This window comes from Prinia subflava, chromosome 6, assembly GCF_021018805.1.
Source record: "Prinia subflava isolate CZ2003 ecotype Zambia chromosome 6, Cam_Psub_1.2, whole genome shotgun sequence".
Classification (NCBI taxonomy): Eukaryota; Metazoa; Chordata; class Aves; order Passeriformes; family Cisticolidae; genus Prinia; species Prinia subflava.
This window is the reverse complement of record NC_086252.1, coordinates 22,893,908-22,916,525: the sequence shown is the minus strand read 5'-3', so window position 1 is coordinate 22,916,525 and position 22,618 is coordinate 22,893,908. Positions and strand designations below refer to the sequence as shown.

General features: G+C 38.3%; 1 protein-coding gene across 4 annotated transcripts in view; it reads right to left on the bottom strand.

Moving 5' to 3' along the window:
* The window catches only part of RBMS1 (RNA binding motif single stranded interacting protein 1), a 142,680-nt gene that overhangs the window by 22,510 nt on the left and 97,552 nt on the right, over nucleotides 1–22,618 (bottom strand). For all 4 annotated transcript variants that reach the window (XM_063400662.1, XM_063400661.1, XM_063400663.1 and 1 more), the window contains exons 3-6: nucleotides 17,635–17,693; nucleotides 14,738–14,829; nucleotides 3,406–3,563; nucleotides 220–299 (exon numbers count right to left, since the gene is read on the bottom strand). In XM_063400662.1, coding sequence (XP_063256732.1) covers nucleotides 220–299; nucleotides 3,406–3,563; nucleotides 14,738–14,829; nucleotides 17,635–17,693 — 389 coding nt within the window. The remainder of the gene's footprint in view (nucleotides 1–219; nucleotides 300–3,405; nucleotides 3,564–14,737; nucleotides 14,830–17,634; nucleotides 17,694–22,618) is intronic.

Sequence of the window (22,618 nt, the reverse complement as noted above, 5' to 3'; positions counted from 1 at the left end):
TGCTAAGAGAGAACACTACTAGATTCCTAGAAAAGGTTTACAACAGAAAAGCAATATACTGCGTTCCAAGCAAGCATTACAGCCATCCAAAAAGACACAGTTTAATTTTAATAAGCCTGCCTCTAAATGAGAAGCCAGATACAACAATCAGTGTAACAGGCTTCCATCATGTAAGCAATAACCCATTCATACATCTTGTAAGAAATATATGCAACATACCAGAAACTCCTGCTGGTGTCTTTATGAATTTTCCATTAAAATGAGCAATCACTGCTTCACATTTTTCTGTTGACTCCATCCTAAGAAAATACAGAATAATTTACATAAATTAAACACTCAACCAGATTCCCATGTTTGTAATTTTTTTTAAAGCATATTTCTTGCTTTTTCTCAAATCATATTTCTTGCTTTTTCCCTCTTCACTGCTGTGGCTTGCTTTCCAATGTGTGAACAATGGAGAAGATGTTTTCTAAGAACATATAACTTCAGGAAGGTAAAGCCAAACTCAATTAACATTTTATGCACTCTGAGACCAAAGTCAGTGCCAAACTGAAAATAATACTCTTATTTACTCAGAAATTGTACTGTAGCTATCCAAGCTGTTTGAAGTACCTCTCTTGTCTTGAAAGAAGCAGGACTGACTCAGTCGAAGTCATAACTGAATCCTCAGTGTACATGCATGCAGCAAAGGTTAATGCCACTCTTAAGAGAGGATTCAGAACTGTCTGTTCAGTTTAAGGGTAATAAACTCAAATATAAACCTGCCTGACTGCATGACCCAAACTGACTTGGCAGCTTTTAGCTAATACACATCACCTCCACTAAATGACGCCCCTGGCTCTTATTTAATCATCTCCAAGTTCCAAACAGGAGCCAGGACCAGCAGAGCTGCGATGGCCACTGAGAATGTACCCAAAATCTTGCAGAGGTTTGTGCACTTGTGCTGTCAGAGCCAGACTCACCACACTGGGCTGACGGCTGGAGAGCTCCTGCTGGCCTGGGAGAGGCTGCACACCCGCAGGGTGGATCTGCCAGCCCCAACCATCAGTCACAGTGTATGACTGAGATGTGCAATTACAACAAAATGTATTTTAAAAAGAAGAACTTATTCTGCAGCTGCTTGCAAGATGATTTTTGGTTATGTTGAACAGATAATTTCTTTTCATTTGTTCATTAAGTTCTGTAATTCATATCCACAAATTAGGCCAATGGTCACATCAGCAAAGGACCACCAGGTCCAGGACTAAAAATTACTGTCTTGGCATGTTTTAAATTCTGATATCCTTTCTGCACAGGCTGACAAAATATAAGCATAGATAATAACCAGTATCACCAAAAAGCCAGACTGACCAAGAGGTTTTCCTAATGATTCAAAAAATATTTCCTAGAGAATTTTCATAAGTTCTGGATTATTGGATCTGCATCAAAGAAATCGAATTTTTTTTTTTTTGTCTCACATGGAACAAACAATAAAATTTAGTTTCAGATTCAAGTCTGAACTTGATAGAATACATTACTCCCTGTGAAATTATTAAAAGTCTCCCAAATGCAAGAAATTAAAATGTTTATTTAATGTCTACAGGTTTCTTAAAAAATTTTAGCTTTAATTAAGATTTATCTGAGAATTTTCCAATACAAGAAAAACGTTCACCTTGTAGAAGGAAAGAAACTCTAATCAGATATAGAAGCAACACTTATCCTACAACTTATGTATACTACATGTATGTATATGAATAAACATTTGTATAAAAATAATTTAGTCATGTATAAAACACAAAATGCATAATACAGAAACTATTGAGAAAATACTTTAAAACTGTTCTGTTTTAATGTCTTCAACATGAGTGAGGTTTTGCATACACACAAGTCTTTTTGACTTTTGCATATGATTCTAGAACACTTCCAGCTATATTAGAGAAAATACATCCCACCATGTTTCCTACCATACCACTCATTAACGGTAGAGGTGGTACACAACTGTAGGGAGGATGAATTCGAAATGTCTACTGAATTTTAGAGTGGGTGTTAGTGGATTCTACCAAAAAGAGAAAGCTACATATAAAACACACGTATATTAAGGAAATTAAAATGTCCAGTTAACTTTACCCCAAAAATATTACAAACACTTGTTGATTTTTTTTAAAGGGGACAGGAAGAAATTTTAGCAAAGCCCAAACTTGCTGGTTTTCTGCTCTTAAATAATGAATTTCACTCTGTTACATCTGATTTTGTTCCTCTGTTATACCATCTTGGAACTTGGTAGTTTGACAAGCATATTAAGTTGGGGGTCAGGAGGTTGGTGGGGAAAGAGATTTAAAAAAAAAATAAAAAAGAAAAAGAAAATCACAGTGCTATGAAATACCCCCCAGCCAACTCACAAGGAAACCAATCCCTAAAAATTTTGGCCTCGTCAGGAGATAAATTTGTTCAGTTCTTTTCTGTGCACTAATTTTAGATTTTGCTATTTTGTTCGAATACAGAGCTATTATAATATTGGCTGAACATCTGAATTACTGAAATTTAATTTCACAGAGATTTTATCACATATTTTGAGATCCCAATCCTTTGCTCAAAGCATGCTTTTATTTTTGATAATAGAAACCATCAATTTAAAGCCTCTAAATTTTGATTATTATACCAGGTTTAAAGCAGGACCTAGACAAATAAAAACAGCACAGAAAAGGCTTTGATGAAAAGATCCCAGAAAAAATAACTGCATTAACTAGATAAAAAGTAAACTTATATGGACAGAATATTTGGGATGTATCTACTAATTTATGGGAAATACTTGTTCTTGTTGATTTGGGCAAGATATTTGACTTAGCACACAAATATTTTAAGATGAGATTTACTGTAAGTGAATAAAAATAGTTTCTTTCCCAGTTGACATCATGTTAATGAGCCTGAAAATTCAAAGGGCTGATGTTCAACTGGCAATGATGAGTTTATTTTCTTCAAGGAACTAAGGAAGAAAAACAAAAAAAAAAGGCATGACGGTGGGGAAGAAGGTTCTTCCTTCTGGTCTGCTGCCTGGGATTCAAACTTCACAAGCCACAAAAGTCACAGAAGTCTCTGGGAAGCATCACGTAATTCTTGCTTACTGGTTCAGGGACAGAGGAGAAAGGAGAAGTACAAAAAAGAGAAGGAAGTGGTTTAGAGTGAATTCTTGTTCTAGATAGTTGTCCAGCAAGAGCAATAAATTTAGATTTAGCCATCTAAGCAAGATGAGACACAGCTTTACCAAAGGGCGAATTAACAAAACCCTACTGGGTAACTCCATCTCAATTTCCCTTCTCTTTATAAACTTTGTCATTTTCTGTAGTTCCTGCCTTTTCCACCTACTCTTGCCTTTTCAATCAAAACAAAGGCAAGAGGCTGCCAGCACAGCTGACACCACTGCAGTACCTTGCAAAGCCGACGCCACGGCTTGTCCCGCTCGAGTCCCGCAGTATCCTGGTGGAGATGACCTGCCCGAAGGGCTTCAGCATGTTCTCCAGCTCCTGCTCATCCATGGAAAGAGGCAGGTTGGAAATGTATAAGTTAGTCGGGTCTTGTTCCTGTTGCTGAAAGAGAATTAAAACCAACTGTTATTGTTGTTGCTGCTGACATTTTGAATTTAAAACAAACAATTACATATGACTTCTGGTGCAGATTTGTAATTCTCAGGCCCTTTGTAAAGGCTCATCTTTCCTAGTAATAGTGACCTCTATCTTCTGCCACTGCCTGCAGCATTCCTGAGGAAGTTCCCCTTCTCCTATTACTGCTGACACTGACATTTTTTAGTAGAGATAAAGGTGAATAATTGACCAGTTTATAGTCCATGTTAAAACTCCAGGTTTCAAATTTTTCTGAAAGGAAAAAAAAAGTAAAAATGAGATAAAGGAAAGAAATTAGCAGACAAGAAGTGCAAGAGAGGTGGAAAGCACTAAGAAAGCCAGATGTAAATTAAAGAGAGAAAAAATTGGGGTGACAACTGGAAAATAATATTAGGAAAAAATGAGAAAATGGATTTAAGAGTATGTACTGCCATAATAATGCCAAAAGAATAGGGTGATAGAGAAATGAGTAGGACACTGCCATCTCCTTCCACACATGAACATTTTTGACTTTTCACCAAACTTTTACGTTATGCATTCAGACAATGCAAAAGGCTTCCAGAAACTTTCTCTAGAAACAGACAAAATGAGAGAGGAGGGCAGCCAGGAGAGGAGCAGTTAGGGAGGACACAAATGTAGCCACATTTTTGCCATTCTCCTGATCTTAGGCTATTCACTACTTTGTGTTATCTATGTATGTGCCACAAAATGACACCTCAAATAAACCTTTTTTGTTGAAATTGATGATTTCCAGTGTTTGTCTAAAGATTTCCAGCTGTGGCAGGGGAGCATCTCTTTCATGCTGGTGATCACTGGCCATGCTCTGTACTGAAGCACATTCTTAATCCACATAGTCATGGGACATGGCCTTTAAAGTTGTGCAAAACTTTGATGTCATCACTGTTAGCCTGGTATAAATTTAAGTCTCTGCAGGATGCCCAGATCCAGTGGAACTTTTCTGGCATCTGCAGTGACATGATCTGGAATCAATTTTAGTGATATATACACACAATTTTCATAGAACACAGAATGGGTAAGGTTGGAAAGGACCATGTCTGGTCACTCTAGATCACATTGCACAGGATTGTGTTCAGACAGTTCTTGGACATCTCCAGTGAGGGACACTCTACAGTTTCTCTGGGCTATCTGTTCCAGTCACTGCCCAGTAGAGAAGTTCATCCTCATTTGCAGGTGGAACTCCCTGGGCATCAGTTTCTGCCCACTGTCCTAACATATTTATTGGTCCCAACATACTTGATGGCACAGTCCACAACATATTTTCCTTCTGGACAAGAGGGCTGACTGGCCTGCAGGGAAGTTTGAATCAAACCAGACAACAAAAACAAAACCATACAAAACCACAACACTTGCCTCCTGCCATTAAAACATTTTTTAAAGTGATTATACTGGATGGATGGTGATATCTTCACATGCAGATCAGGCATCAATTTGTCCTTAAGCTGCCCTTATATTAATAATATCCCAGCACTTTTAGCAGCATATTGCATAATTTTATAACTTGATTTCTTGGATATCACCTCTCAGTTTGGGCTAGTTTTTCCCAGGAGGGGAAAAAAAAAAAGTTTTGAGGCTTGGGGGGAGGTCACATCTTTTAGGCACAGAAATGAACTATCCTGTTCCAAAACCTAATGAAAATTAAAAATGGGGAAGCAAATTCTAGGCTGAAAAACTTTTACCTTTTTAGATTTTTACCCCAAGCCTAACATTCAGTTGAAAAAAGTTAATGTTTTGAAGTTTTCCAAAAGAGTTTTTAAAGAAATCTGAATAAAAGACCTACAGGAGGGAAATGTTCTGCCATTACATCCTCCTGATGTGCATGCCTCTGCCACTGGTATGGCTGTAATTCCTAGGCACCCCCAAATCCCACATCCCTTACAAAACAACCTTTTCCAGCTCCCAAATGTTGCCTCATTGGCCCCTTTATGGTCCATTACAAATGGCATTTGATTACCCTGTATGATTTTTCTTTTGTTACCTAGCAGAGACATCTCCCTTCCAAAATACTGAATCTATATAGCACACAGACAAGTTTGGGGTTCAAATTATCTTATCATAGGATATCTGAATTCTTTTTCATATTAGAAAAATCAACAGAAAGAGAACACAAGAAAATGGATTCACTGTGAGACCAGAGCTGACATTAATATTAATATTAATTGCTGTGCAGTGTTACAGTAGTTACATCTTGACATTCAGCACAAATTTCCTCAGGCAGGAATGTGAGATGAAGAGTTTTCACAGTGTTAGAACTGGTTTGTTACTTAGAGAGTATTAGGCAATTTTGTTTTGCACCTTGAGATATGTATGCTTAACCTCCTTCTTTAACGAGTTCTATTAGCAAAAGCTTTAAAGGAGGTTTCAGGCATTGGCATTACAAAATTGCACTTGTAGCCATAGCAAGATTTTCTGAAATTCCAAATAGTATTTGAAAGGAAAAGTTTTGAATGTTTTATTTTTTATTATAGGCAGTAAAAGTGCATTTTGAATGTCTGACTGGAAAGGATTTCTGCTTTCCTGACCCTTTCTCCACATCAGTCTAGTACAGCCTGAATACTCCCAGGGATTCAGTTACTTCTGATTTGATCCCTTGATGGAACACACAGAGCCCAGCAGACAAAGGGGAGTCTGAAGACACTTCCACACACATCCACAGCTAGAACTGGTAAAGATGGCAGGCACAGAAAGGAAACGAAAAGCAAAGAAGCTGCCAACAGATGAGGATGCCTCACTGAAATCCTGGAATAAAACTTGACATTTCTTCCATCTGTAATTCTTCCAGCAAAATAGCTAAAATGCCAACACATTCCACAGTGCATTGAAGTGGTATCCACACTGCAGGTGCAAACCCACAGCCACTCTGGGGAACAGCAGCAGCTCAGCTATCAGGATAAATCTCAGAACCACAGGATATCTCAAGTGGGAAGGGACCCATAAAGAACAGCAAGTCCAACTAGGTCAGGACAGATTAATTTAACCCACTTCTTCACTTTTCAAGAAAAGAAAGAGACTGCCATTGGTTCACAAAAGGGCTCATTTACAATGCTCGTTTGCAACCCCTACTACAGCTGGCACAGATGCAAAGCAAGACTGAACTTTTTCTTGAGTGTATTTGGAATTCCCTATGGTTTGACAGTGGAAGACTTATACCAGTTAATGTGCAAGACACCTCCTCTCTTCCTGTGAATGACTTATTTCACCATGCAGCTTCTGTCATGTCCACAAGGCTGTTAAACCTTGAAACACCTATCTGAGGACGTTTTGGGAGACTGCAAGCAGCAAGTTAGTTCCTTCCCCTTAGAACACGCTGAGTTTCCAAGCTGACTTCCAAATAGCAGCCACAACTAGGATTCCCCTTCCAGATCTGTGCTACCTTACACAAAAGGCACTGTACAAACAGATGTTTGCCTTTATAAAAGATTTTGTCATGAAAAATGGTTACAGGTTAACAGTTAAAATTCAGAAAGTGAGGAGGAAGACAAACGATTTAAGTCATCTCTCTCTGGCAAGCAAGAGTTTAATACTTCAAGTTCTGTGACTTTCTTCCTCACCAAAACCTGTCTCATCATAGCTTAATTCACAGGGTTATTACTATTCTGTCTCAGCAGAGAAAACTAAATCCTTTGATACCTGAGTTTTTAATTCCTCTTCTGGAATTAAGAAAAATAAAATGAAATCAGCAAAAATACCTTCCAAAATAAGTCAGCTCAAACCTTGCCTATACACTGTAATCATCCTTAGAATTTAAAGTAGGTGTTTCTCTGCTTAAAACAGATGAAATTGTATAAGCCACTTTCCCCTTATATACCTTAAATCTCTTGAAATTATTTGCACTATTTAATGGAGATGATAAAAAATATTTACTAAAATCAGTGGGAAGTTCCCTAATTCTGGGCAGCAAGCCTCCATTAACATACAAACTACTGAAGTAGTAGTTTTTTTTGAATTTATACAATTTAGGAAAACTGCTTAATTTGAGTGCCTTCATATCTCATGCAGGGTTCTCCTTATTTAAGAGAACCATCAGCAGATCCTGAAAGATGCTGAAATTGCTCAGCATTTTCAGATTAAAGGCAATGTCAGGGAATTTGTGGGCTACTGTAAATATCCATATTACTGAGGAAACTAGTAAGTCTTGTTTTTAGCAATGCAAGTCATCAATTTTCTCTCAGTGTTTTCTCACCAAACACCTTCAGCTGTGTCTCCAGAAGTTCTCTACCAGAATGTAACAATATAAAGATGTAGAGCAGAGCTCTTGCAGAGTAACACGATGCTTTTTCCCAAAGAGCTCTTGTAACACACAGCATTTCTTATAACAGTGGTGGGAATGATCCACTGTTAATACTTATTTCTGCAGGAAGAGGTGATCAGGATTCTTACCTAATGTGAAGTGCTCTAGCATCATCTGCAAGAAATTAACAAAAAACCTTCCTGTGCGTGTGGAATAGTTCCTAAATTGTGAGCAAGAAACTTGGCAAAAGGCAAAGGCATCTGTTTTGTGTTGCTCTGTGTAAGGTCAGAGTGAACAGATAGCCATTCACAAACATGTGACTAGGCTCTGCTCACAGCATGGAAGATCCTCGGCCTGATAGGAAAGGGATTAAATGCTTGTCTGCCTTCATATAGATACTACTTAAAAATCTACAATTGGCCAGTTTCTCACTGAAATATGTCTGGTTTAGTCACAGTTTTAATATTGTCTGACCACAGACTGTTAACAACAAAACCAGGGAGAAATCACTACCATAATCTTCACTTGTTCTCCAGAACTGCATATGATTAATACACTAAACATTTAAATTTATTTTTACAGGCACATCTGTATTAAGAAGAGAAATTAAACTACAGTAAGCATTGTGATCAGTCTGACTATCACTGCATTAATACATTCCTTTTTATTTCTCAGTGATTTTGCTTTGCCAGAAGGGCACGAAGGTGCTCTCTGGGAGCTCTGAGCCCACCACAGCTCATAAGAAGGCACCAGACCCTTGCCAGAACAAGCCACAGCACTACTTAGCAACTGAGATCAACTTGTGTGGGTTGAAGCTCTTTACTCAAGGCAAGTGGTTGTTAACTGTCTATTAGTGCACTTGCAATTCCTGACATGATAGTCATTTGGCTCCCAGGTAAGCAAAACTTGGCTTACCTTCAATTTATTTTATAATGGCTTTTAAGAACTTTTACAAATATAAGGAGGAAAAATTATTATGTTTATTTAAAAGGTGTTGCAGTAAGATTTAATACTATTACCTACAAAAAGTAGTACAAACGAGGTAAAAAGGAAACTTTTTGAGACAGTTGCTAAAAACTGCTGTAGAAATCTGCTTGAGTTAGCTCCAGTTTGCCTGTCATCTGTTCTCTGGCATTCAGAAGCCCAGATGCAGAATAAAAAAACTGCAACATGCCTACCTTCTCCAGTTAGCTTAAGTGCACTAGCACCATGGTAACCTAAACTATTTTTCTTGGTTTGCTCTATAGGAATGAAAACTGATTTAATTCTCCAGAAGGTTGTCACAGTGAAGACAAGTACTATAAGCAACATATTAGTGAACTTAAAAGTTCGCTCATTTTTGCTCATTTAAAAGCATGTTCTTCACCAGCAACATAAAGGAAGACCTGCCTCCAATACATTTTGCTTATTAGGTGTGGAAAAGCCTTGATTTCTGTTACAGAGATGAGGACAAGCAGCTAAGCAGCTTTTCCCTCCCGAAGTTCACACTTCATATGGTGTGACAATTCATCTTTTTCAAATGCACTGGGGAAAAAAGTCACCTAGAGTAAGTTAAAGTATAAAAATGTAGGAAAGAAAGATAAAGCTACCTGCACATGGAGAGTACATCACAGTTCTGCCTTTGTAATCATGAGTGAAAAAAGAAAGATTGCAAATTCATCTCTGTACTCTAGAGGGCCAACATGAACTCAGACAATGGGCTCATATTCATCATAAGCTAAAACCCACTCCACGTAACAAGTTTCAGAATTTGGTCTTTTGCTTTGGGGGCCAGTAGACCACTCCAGAAAACACAAATTGTGTCATAAGAATGGCAGGAGTCAGTATGTGATGGGAGAACATCCTTTACATTGTTAGTACATTGTTATTCTGACACAATTCAAATAAGAAGCAATCGTTAAGACGGCCCTAATTTTTTGCACAAGTTTAAAATATTTGAAAGTATTTAGTGATATGGTAATGTGAGAGCTAACACGAATAAGCAGGACCACACTTCATTGTGTCAGCGGAGGCGAAGACTTTAAGGAGGAGGAAATTGTAACATTATGAATCTGAAGCCCCAAGTCCTAAAATGTGCAACTCTGGGGAAATCTTTGAATGCATAAACAGTGAGTCTTCCCACAAAAATGCACATTACTACATAGAACAGCATTCCTGGCTCAAATTAACAAGTCTCACTGACCACAGAAATCTTCCATGTCCGTGGACTATTTTCATGGCTTCTATTGTAAGCATTATGTTTTCTTTATGCTTCCATATGGAAAAAAAGACAAGAAAACACCAACTGGAAAATAATGAATATCAACCATTTGAGTGATAAATTATCTTGACTAACTTATAGTGAAGTTGTACATACAGAAGAACTACAAGTCTCATAAGGAGAGAGAGAATTGAAGAGACATGAGAAGACAAGATCCTCAACAACAAAGTGTGGAGAATCAGGGTCATCGAGCAGCTGTGTTGGACTTGGACAGCTAAATCATTTAAAGAGAGGACACTACACTAATTTCAAACACATGGTTGAAGTTGAATTGTGAGAGCATCCATTAATCCTTCTTGTGATGCCTAAAGTACATTGCAAGTTCTTTGCAAAAAGGGGTAATTCTTATGTAGAACAGTTTTAGTAGATATAAGCCTTTCACTATTACTCAGAAATCTGTCAGCCTACCAGGAGATGGCCAATCTGGTTGTACAAATGTCCCATGCCAGGAAGGAGTTAACACTCAGTGAAGTCTGAGCTGGCAGAGCCACACTGGTATTCTAGCTGGCTTGTGCAGCTCTACAATGCTGCCAGTATAATACAGATATTCTCTTGCTAACTTTATCTGGGCTACAAACGCAATGATTCTCTTCCTGTCTTAAGTCTGCTGGACAGAAAGATGAGAAGAACTGTGGGTTTTATTAACCATTCTTATTTAGTAGCTCTTTTTTACCTTTTATATTTATACTTTGGTTTACATCCAGAAAGTAAGAATTAGTCAACTTTCCATTTGAAACAGTTGCTTCAGTAGCTTCAGTAGCTACATTAACATCATTTAATGGGACAGAACTTGGTCTGAGCAGTGACTTGAATGCTTTATGTTAACCTCAAAGTCAAAAGCCTACAAGAACATTGGTGTCTGATATCTCCATAGCACTTATAGCTCACCATTTCTAAAACATCCTTACAGACTCTCAGTATTTTAAATCTCCATTCAAAATACCAATATATAGTGGATTTTCTGTGTGCATCTATCTTCATATACATGAAGTCACTTTCTGTCTGCTCTGAATAATATAGAAACCTAGAGTTATCTCACTTTTATCTGAGGGGTGGTGGGAAGAGAAGAGGGCTCTCAGAAGAATCACTCTGACAGCAACCACAACTTTTCCAACAAACAAAATGGTCAAAGCTTTTCAATACTACTACTGATCTTACCTAAGGATGCACAGCTCTACAAAACCACAACTTTTGAACTTATGATTATTGGTTTATAATTGTTCCTCTAGGAGCAAGAACAATAACTGAGAAAAAAAAAATTGATAAATTAAAAGAAATGAAAATAGAAATCAGACACCCAGAAGTTACTAACTAGCTTAGTAATAACACTACTCTTGCAAGACATGTATTTGCTCTTTGATCTGTTGAGTAAGAGATAATCTACTGGTTTGTACTGAAACAAGCTGTCTACCAGTACAGCTCACATCATCTGATATCCTTCCACAGCCACCTACATACCCTAAAAAAGATGGACTTACCACTAGCAATACACAAGTGGAAGAGAGGAGGGGGGCAATAGCTTGTTAAATCCATTTTAAATTTCTATCCAAAAACTACTCCCATCCCCTGGCTATTATCACCTTATGTGAGCTCTTAGCCACATTTTTTGGCCACAACAAAACATTGGAAACATTTGCTTCAGCAGTGACCAGAAGACACTGGTAACCAGCACAAAGCAAAAAATCTTCCCAGGCTGCCTTGTCCTAGCCAAGGGTTCCCAGTTCAGATCTCAGAAAGAGCAGAATAGCTGAAGAGATGGTATTTCATGAGCAATGGACTGACAGGGTTCCTTTATCGTGGCATCTCCTGAGTGGTGGCCACTTCTCCATCAACAGTGACCCTGGAACAGATTTGGCAGGATTTGGCTTGAAGCTGTATCTCGGGCCCTGGGCCTTCCCACTGTGCTCAGCAGTAGTAAAACAGCAAGTGGGATTTTTCTCATCTGAGATCAATTTGGAAGCAGACTGCCAAGTACAGCATGATTTTACCCCATGGATAGGGAAAAAAAAACCCCCACAACACCAAAAAACAACAAACAAACAAACCCCCAAAACCCAACCTACAATGTCATTCACTAGTTAATATTTTGAAAAACAATATAACTGTATTTTGAAGTTATCTCTACAAAACAACAAAAAATTTGATATATAAAAATCTGAACCACTTCCACTTAAGTAGGATTTGCAGATGAACTTGCTGAGTAGTTTTTAACTCGCTGACCTAGAGCTACAGTAGGACACTGCAAAAAGGACTTTATGGCAGCCAGAGCCAGGACGTGGCTCCAACGTTTTCCTCCCTGCTCAGCTGTGGGTCAGGAGCCACATCTGGGGAAGGGTGAGAGCACTGAGGGGCTGTGCTGCTCCTGACAGCCTGGGCACAGAGTAATTACAACACCTTCCCATGGATAAATCACACCAACAGGCACGGATTTCCTCTTTGAAACTGCAGCAGTTGTGGTGGCCACTAAAGAAATCATTTGCCCAGACAGCCAGGAAACTCCTCAGATCCCTCTCTGTGACACTCAGGCTTAAGCCTGGAGCAGTGGCACTGCAGGATCACCACCCCCTGGCACAGGTGGTCACATGCAAAAGCATAAAATACCAAATACACAAACACAAACTTTTATAGTGTTTTGCATGTGAAGGGTGTGATCTGCTAATCTTGCCAAAACAACTGTGACTGGCCATTCCCAGTTTGGAGCATCTAAGCAGAGACAGGGTTTTTCAGACAAAAGGAGAACAACATTGCCCAGAGGGGGAAAAAAAATACAATGGCTCAAAATAGACAAAAATCAAAGCACTGAAATTCATAGTCACTAGTGACTGTTTGTTGTGGCACTGTTCATTGGGCTGGTTCCGGAGTTGGTCTTTTTAGTAATTCAAACACTCTCTCTGTGTTAAGAAGCAGAACAAGTTTCACTGGAATGCAAACCTCATAATTACAGGTTTCCCACAGGTCATCAAGCTTCACACAGGGCCAGAAAAATACCCAAAACTGTAGCATATTTTGGTGCACATTTTTTCACTAATGCTAACAAAAAGAAATATTACCAATCTTGGAACTGTCAGAGGAATTGAGTCAGAAATATATACTATAAAAAAGATTAAGAAACTATTCATTAGGTTACTATAGTTAATTATTAGAGCTTCTCCATCTACTCAAGAAAACAGTTAAATCAGATATGAAAGTTTATTAAGAAAATGAATTTACATGACTTCAAAATTTCTTTTTCCAGCTTCTATCTAGATATCATATTCATAGGATGGCAGACAGAACTTTGAAAAATCCGGGGTATATTTTAAAGTGAACACCTAAAACCAAAAGGTTAAATAAATGGCCTTTATTAAGCATACGTAAAACCTTATAAAAGGAAAAAACCCTCAAGTGTTTTCCAGTAAGCATGTACGTTTGTGTCACGGCTGTAATGAAACACGCATTAAGTATGAAACATATGGTTTCCATTTTGTTGCCCTGGAATCCATCCAAAGACATTTATGTTGTTAGCTTAACTGTTCTCTTCAGCTGAGAAGCTGTGGAAAATATCTCATCTGAAAAAAATCTGTACCTAGTGGATAACTATAAAAGATTTGCTAGATTTTTAACAGACTACTTTAAGAAAAAAGCCTCTGAGATTACTAGATTTTAGGGTTTTTTAATTAGTATATAATTTTCAAACTAAAAATAAATTTGCTTTAAGAGGTACCAGAATTATATCAACAGATTCTACTGGTAATATTTTCTTTAGTTAACAAATTTGTAGAGGTGTTTATGGCTGTCTTTTGGAACCAGGCCATCTGACCCAACAAGAATGCATGATGGTATCATTACTAAAGTATCACCTCCCTAATTTCATAAAAGAGCACTGAAGATGCTCTGAAGCTCACATTTGGCAAATAAGCTGGTTCAGAAGCAAGATTCGTTAAAAATTAGAGAAAAAGAAGATAGCTTTCATTCTGTTATTTTTTAGTAATTCTTGGGTTTGCTTTGATGCAAAAGTAGGTCAGCCAAGAGCTGGCTAAGAATTTCAAGACATCTATCATGAATGCTCAGGTTCAAATTTTACTTGTACTCACAGAAAATATACTAGAAGGGCTGAAACAAAGTTCAAAGGTTAAATTATGCCATGGTACACTCAAAAATTACTCCCTACATCACAAGGCTTCTAACCTCAGTAACAAACAGACAATCTTTGAAACCTTTCATACCTTTGTGCTCTAAACCAATTCATTAAGCCTGCTGTAGTTTTTACAAATGATTGCTAAACTTCTGTTTGATTAAGCCAATGGAAAATGAATAAACTGATAAACTCATGTTATGAATAAATTGATAAATTAATAAATTAGATGAATATATATTGAATAAATTGATAAATGTTAAGAATAAATTGATAAATGCAATGAGATCAGTTTGGAGACTTTACAATATCATGCTTCTTTATTTAATTAGTTGAGATTATTTAGGATATGGCAGTCAAAAGTCTTCATTTTATTACATTAAAAATCATGTGGCTTGAGGACTGTGCTCTCTGTTAAGGACCCTGCAGCTGGAAACTCCACACAGCCCTTGTGCCACTGTACAAGCTTGCTCCCCTTCACAATGCATTGCAAAAATTAGCTGGTTATTTTAACTCACCTTTGCCATCTGTGCTTGGACTCCATTGGCCTTTAAAGCAGAAACTGCCTTCTGAGCAGCTGCTGGGCTGTCAAAGTCAACAAAACCATAACCTGAAAGAAAAAAAATCACTTTGTTAACGAGACAGCAACCAGCTTACAAACAAACACTTCACAGCCATGCTACTGGCATGGTTATTTAATACAATTTTCTTGTTGATGAAGAGCCACAATTTGAATTCAAGTTCTTCACCCAGTGTCCCTCCCTCACGAAAAAACCTAGCAAAGTTCTTGAACCTTGAACTGGTGGCGATCTGCCCAGTGGAACAAATCCATTTCCATGCCCACTCATTATCAGAATTTTGGCCAAATTGCTAACAAGCAGTATAGCGCTTCACTTTGTTTTATCTGGTATGTAACTTCTTACAGCAGATTATTTCAGAGATCACCAAATAAAGCATCATCTGTTAATTTTTCCAAAGTAAATTCGCATTACAGTTTGAATAAGCAACAAGTATGTCTGTAAATTACTTTTCATTTATTCAAAATTGGGAGAGGAATTTAGTTTAAAAGACACATATCTACCCAGTTTTTGGTAAATTACTTATCTCACTGTATGTATATACATAAAAGACAGTTAAATTTAAAAGTGAATGAAAACCCAGCTTCAGTGAAAGCAAATGTTTTTTCCTATTATTGAAAGAATGTAAAAAAATGTCCCAAAAGCATTTTCTATGCCATATAACACAATCTTTAAAATATAAAAATAAGCTCAACACTAATTGAAACAAATTCCATATATTTGCAATAACCTCTTTTCTTATTCTGAACAAGAACACATAACTAAGGGATTCCAAGATGTCCAATTAGCAATATACCTTGGCCTCAACAGACACTGACCTTACAGGCTGGGATTTTTAATCCAGCCTGGGAATTGGAGGCTCAAGGCTCACCAAGAGCTAGTCAGAGTTTGGAAGCTACTTCCACTAGATGTTATTGCAAACCTCATTATGCATTTTTCAATCTCCCTCTTTTCTACCAGTGAACTGCCCAAGTATTAATAAAATCCCTTTCCACAGTTAAAGTTGGGGTAAAAGAAAACAAACAAAAAAACCCCAACAATGAAATAACCTCTGGAGGAGTAGAAAATGGAAATATTTCTTCAAAATATATTATTATCCTCTTACAGTATCTCTATACTGAGAAAATGTTGTCTAATCTTATAACAGAAGAAGTTTTAAAGCTCTTAACTCAGGAAAAACAACTCAAGCAGCCTTCTACATCAGTGCAAGCTTATTTATGCTGCCAAGAAGCTGAAGAAGGCAGCATATTGTTTTGTGTAACACGTGGTGGCGTGGATTGTTCAATCCTGACATGAAACAAAGTGAATTAGTTCATATCAAGTTCTGTGCTGCCAAGGCAAGACTAACTTCCCATTCCCCAGACTAGCTCTCCACACCCATGGCAGCCTGGGTGATCACCAACACGCTGCAGGGTGGAATACAAAGTTACACACTGACACCAAGCGTGCCATCAAAGCTGCTTTGCCACCTTCCAGATGATAGAGAAACTCAACTGCTCATTGTTCCAGTTAGTTTAAACCCCATGGTGTGTTTTTTGGCAAAAGCCAGAGATGCTGTCAATCTTTTGGTTAAATTCCAGTTAGATATTTGCATTCTGCTTACTTATGTTCCCTTTGCAATTTCAGTGACACGCAGTGAGCTTCCCTGGAGCCCTACCTTGCAGTGTATTGTCACAACAGGCTGTTCGCTACTGCTTCTCAACAGTGGGACTTAAATTCTGTATTGAAAAAGTCACCCTAAATCTCTTCAAGAATTAAAGTGAGAATTTCTGTATCTCTGAAAGGACTACTGAACACTTCAGGAACTGACAGAATGGACAGACTAAATCAGCTAAGTGCAATTGCAGGCATTAACTAATTAAAATAATTGAAAAGGGCATCTCCACTTTCCTAGTCACAATGACATCTGCATACAAGCTAGGAAAAAAAATTCTAGAAATTTTGATTTCTGAACTGTCAGTGCCTCTTTAATTTGCTTAAGATGGGGAGTTGAGAAGCTATGTCCCTGCACTGCTTCCAAGTTCTGCAAAAAAGCTTTGTGTTAATTAATGATGAACTCTTCTACCTCTGCCTATCAGCTTTCTGCTCATTCATGGGCATTATATGCTTATTAACACTGCTCAATCAGCTGACTTAATATTTCACTTTGCTTAGAAATTATCCTCTGAATTGTAAAAAATTGAAGTCTGAAATCTGGTATTTCAGATTCTGCTACCACACCTTCTCCCACAAGCATACTGGGATCGCAGCAATTGCAGTGAGTGATGAAAATCTGTGAACTGATGTATCCAGCTTATCTAGAGGCATTCTAATTTTTTTTTCCCAGCTGCAATTACTTCATTGAAAATGAACCCTCTCTTTGCTTCCAATACATTCAATAGAACATAACAAAACACAATTAGAGTACTGGAACATGTAATTAAGTGCTGCTTCAAGCTACACTAATCAATGGAGCTTATTTCCACAATGTATAATTTTTTAAGATGCTTAGCAGAGTTGAATGGTCATCTGCAAGCGTCCCTGGTTTCTCCAGGCGAAAGGGGAAAAGCTGCTTTTAGCTCCCTTTTTGTTTTTAAAACAGAGGCGTGCTGCCAGCCAGCAGTGTGCGTCAGTTCACTGCGCCTCGGCTGTGCCACCGACAGCGGCTGGCTGCCAGCTCCACTGGGGCACCGAGTACAACACCCAGCCAGAATGAAACTCGTTCAGGAACAGGAATGGGAAGAAAAAACCCAAACCAAACAACAAAGGTTAAAAGCACTTAAAATACAACATTAATGTATTTTACAGAATCTGTTACAACTTTCAGGGGAATGCACTATAAAGGAAAATATACATACCTTTGCATTTGTTTGTAGTCTTGTCCAAAATAGCCTTTGTGGATACAATTTTCCCATACCTAAAATGTATTATACATGTGTGAGGAAAATGAGAAAAGAACATCCTATTATAATAGACACGCAAATCACTTTATTTCATATCCTAGTACCCTTTACTCTATGCAAAATGAAACAATATATAGACTATATAATTATGGAATGCAAACACATACATAGATGGAATTGACAAAAAATATCAACAATGTCAAGCACAATCTTGTTCTACTTGCCCTATATTCTCAGTGGCACCACAGAATCACAGAACAAGCCAGAAACCAGGGCTTTATAGAAAAGAATTCCATGCAGTTAAAATCCTGGTATGCATAGGACACCATGTTATAGATATAAGCTGGGACTCTCTCAGTATATAGACCAGTTAAAGCAGACCAGTTGCCTTGTCAGTGCTAGGCTGGCTGGCCAGCACAGTATGCAAAGAGAAAAAAAATAAAGAAAGATAAAAACCCAGCAAAACCCCAACTGACAAACACAAAAATATTACATCTGATTTAATATTATTCTGTTCTGGACTATGACAAGTGCAAGACTTACAAAAGCTGAACAACAATGTTGGCAAAAAATTTCTGTACATTTCTGTAAATATAAGCAATTTCACCTAAAACAAAAGCATCCCTTAGGAAAGTTTTAATTGTCAGTTTCTCAGCTTCTCAGTACCTGGTAAGCCCAGTCTGCTCTGCAGCCCAAAGGTGAGCACACAGAGACCTCAGCAACTAAGCTGGGGAAAAAGGTGGACAGCGACCCCAGCTATGAGAACAATGGCTGTTTCTGAAGCACTCTGCAAAGTTTATCAGAATTAGGTATTTTGATGATTTTTAGAGTAGAATTTGTTCCTGCTTGGAATAAAAATCTCACTTGCAATTTAAAAACAGCAATTCTCTTGGCCTGCCTCAACAGTGGGACTGGAAACGGGCACAGGTTTCCCAAGCTCCTTCCAACATCCTCCTCTGTTTGCTTCTCAACTGCACTTATTAGGGTGTCCCGAGCACAGAAGAAAAAAATCATGCAAAAGGAGTTTGGTTTCACTTGAGAACGTAATGCAACTTATTACACTAACAGGTGTATCTATGCACTGTGTGCTAAGAGGCTCTTTATCACTGTACAAGAACCCAAAATGAATGGAGAATTATGAGAAATGTTACCAGTAGATAAAAGGGGAATTTGGGGAAAAATGAATTTTCACCATGTTACCTGCTAAATAGAACTTCAACAGAGTGACTTCAAAAAATATTATGTCAAAAGACAACTAATTCCATTTCTGCAGTAGCTGCATTAGCCTTAAAAATTCTTCAAAATATATAAGAAGCCTAATAAATTAGGCTTAGTTTGTTAAGAGTATTCAATTAACTGTTCACTTGCAAAGTGATAGTTATTCAAAGGCAAAACCTATTCACAAAGTACTTTCCCCACGAAGAGCATTTAAATACATCTTTCAGTATAGTTATCACTTTTGTGACCACTTTCAAGACCCTGCTGTTTATGCAATAGTTATTGGATAGTTTCAAATAATTGCAAGGGAGTAAACCCAGACACAAGCCACGAGGTGGTGGTTTCCTTCTTCTATCTGAAATTGTGAGCATCTACATTGATATAAAATAGAACTATCCATCTATAGCCTAAAACCATAAAAGCACCAATGAAAATCAGTGCATACCAAAATTTACCATTTTAGAAGCTGTAATAAAGCAATAGATACTTGCATAATAGTCGGAGCAGGTACTTCCTTATTTGTATCACTTATTTTTCAAATATTTCACTCCATTCAGAAAGCTGTATAGTCCCTAAGTCAAAACTTCTCACATTTTCTCTAGAATTTTTCTGAGTGCACAATAAATGCACATTCCATAAATGAGAGAGGCAAACTGCTCAGGCTGCTTGCACCCAGCACAACATTTGACAGCCAGCATTCTCCATATCCTATCAGCCTCCCTAAAGCTTCTTAAAGTGAAGAGTTACACAGCCTTTTGTGGGAAAAAAAAATCCCTGCAGGATGATCTTGTCTCTGCTACTGTGTCAGCTCCTGAAAGCACAGCAAGGGGTGGTGCAGACCCACAGCTCTGGGTGTTGCTGTGAACCTGCTCCTGCCCGCCGTGCTGATGCTCACCAGCCCAGGAATGGTCTCTGCACATCTGCTCTGTACAGAAACTTCGTGGATCACCTTCCACTGTGCAAAGATGGCTCAGTGATTTATTGCACTGCCCTAGATAGCACGGCTCCTGCAAAGAACCAGCCACCATGGAAGGCTGCCAAGAAATTTCAGCAGTGTGAGTCTAGGAGCAAACTGGGAACCAGTATAACAATAGCAGCTATCGCCAGGATTTCTCCTACGATTTTCCCTCCCGTGTGTGAGTTGCTCTCCACTCATGCCCTGAGGCACAGAAAAGCCATTTACCAGCCCTGGGCCTGGCCAGCAGGATGCACCCCCTCCTTGCATGTGGTCTGATACCAAGGAATTACTCCTTGCAGTTTCTCCCAAGTGCTTCCTTCAAATTATGACCATTGTGAAAACTTTTCTTTCCCTTGAATCCTACAGTCTGCTTTTAACACAAACTCTTGTCTTTAACTGCTTATTTGTTGGGTGCAACTGCAGTCAAGACCCTGCAGAAATCAATGAGCTATAAAACACAGCAGTCATGATGCAAACTGGTGTGTATTGCCTGCTTACAAAAGGATTATGGCAACAGAAAATTTGTATTCTAAAGATGTCTGTGATGTTAGGTCTTGCCTGAAGATCCTAACTCGCAAAGCCTACACACATTTAGCTGTCCAAGGCACTTGCTGAGGGTTCTCTCCTGCTCCACAGCCTTACTGCATGCTTGGTGAGATTCTGTACCTCCAGCAGGTCACTGTTCTCATGGCTGGCAGAATCACTTCTACAGCGACTGGCGATTGCTCATTCCCTCTCAGCTGAAACAGTTCTTTAAAACATGTTTTCTTTTAAATTAAGTACTAGCCTTAAGAAATAACTGCTAATCTGCCTGGTGACAAGCAACTAGGTATTTCTTATTAAATGAGATTATTTTTCTCCCCAATATAGCATCAAACTCATGTTCAGCAGTAATAGAGAGTTCTTTTTATTTTCTTTGGAGTGCTATTAACATATTTTTCAGTCTGAGTTATGTTTGGAGATGGAAAGATGTTTTCAGCTTTGCTTCTCTTTTCTATACAGCACTTGTACCAATATCAACTCACACACTGAGAAAGAGAGGGCTTGGGTTAAGAGGCAGGTGAATAATTGCCAGGGTGCACTGGGTATGGGATCTACAGGGGTGCACTCAGTGACTGCCTGGACCCAGTGTACAAGATACAGCTGTGGCACAGAACACCAACACAAATGTCTGTCTGGAGAGAAGATAAAGAAGAAACGTGTTCAAAGCCAAACTAGGAAGAAATGCAGTACAGCTGCTAACAGGATAAATTTACTACTGCTCATTACATATTCATAGGGCAGAAATGAAAAAATAACCCTCACCTGCTCATGCTGCCCCAAAATCTACTGCCAGGTGATAAGAACATTAAACACTGCACTCTACCTTTGTCTTAGATGCTTTTGAAGTGGAAGACTTGAAGTGAAGCACCACCATATAATTTTTTTTTTAAATTGTATTGTTCAGCAACATGGTCAAAACCAGTGCAAGCAATCACCCTGACAGATTCACTGCAAACAGCTAGCAATACATTTGACATTTAAAACATCTCCGAAGCCTAATTTTGGCAACCTCTACAACACTGAAAGAAAAGGATCCTTAGAAAACCAAGTACAAGAATCAAACTGAACCACTATTTATTTTTCTGCCTTCGTACATCTGGCAGTGTAATGAACATATGTGGAAATGTGAGGGTGAAAACACACCATCATGAGCATGACAAAGAATGGGGAATGAAGTAGCTTGAAGTCTCTGCCCCATGTGTTGTTTCGAGTGCTGAAAGAACTTATCTGTGTGTGCATTAGGGGAGGTACAGTAAGAACAGGCAGCGAAAGGCTTGATAAGGTTTGTCTGGAATGAATTGTTCAAATCTTTGTCCACAACATAATGTGATATACCTCATACCACCAAGCTTACAGTGCTCCCCTTTGCAGTACTTTCAACCTGTCTTCCAGCTTTTGCTCTGAAAGATTTCTCTACCACAAGATGTTGACCTGGACAAAAATATGCCAGAAGGATCTCTGCTACCATGGAAAGTTGTTGCCTTTAAATGCTGCCTAGGTCCATGTTATATAGGCTGACACAGTTTGGTTTTTAGTTAAAATGGAAATAGTTAAAATTGGTGAATGTGAAACTACTACAGTCCTCCATCCCAAACTGTCCAAAACTTTGTGTTGAAGATGAACAGTGATGTCCCTTTGCCTAAGTCCAGTCCAGCTGTAAAAAGAACATTCCTAGAGATCCTGCTGTTACAGTTTGCATTGCTGTAGTGCAGTCAAAACTCCTCTGATATACAGAAACAATGTTGCATATCTTCCGTGTTTGTTCTAGATAAATTTTTACATCTTAGCATCTTATCACTGCCCTTCATGGAATGCTCTTATTTTTAAGATCCAGAATCATGCGGTAAAACCAGACATGGATTTCATAACTTGTAAGTGGCTCCAAGTACATGAATTCACTTTAAGGTGGAATTGTGAAAGGAAAGAGAACCTGGCTGAAGACAAAATATTCTGATAGGGTGCCAATATTCTCACCAGATGACTCAAAGACTGGAGAGCAGAACAAACAGGCAGATCTGGCAAGGAATGTCACATAGGAGAGCAGATCTCTTAATCCTAAAATATAATGCAGCTGCTGAATAGATCCACATCAAAATAAATTGTAATTTTGACTAGGGTAAGTAACTAGATGAAAATGCATAAAACAAATACTTCCAAAGCAATTCCTATATATTCATGGCAACACTAAAAAGAAAAAGCAGGTAGGCCTGCTCCAAATCA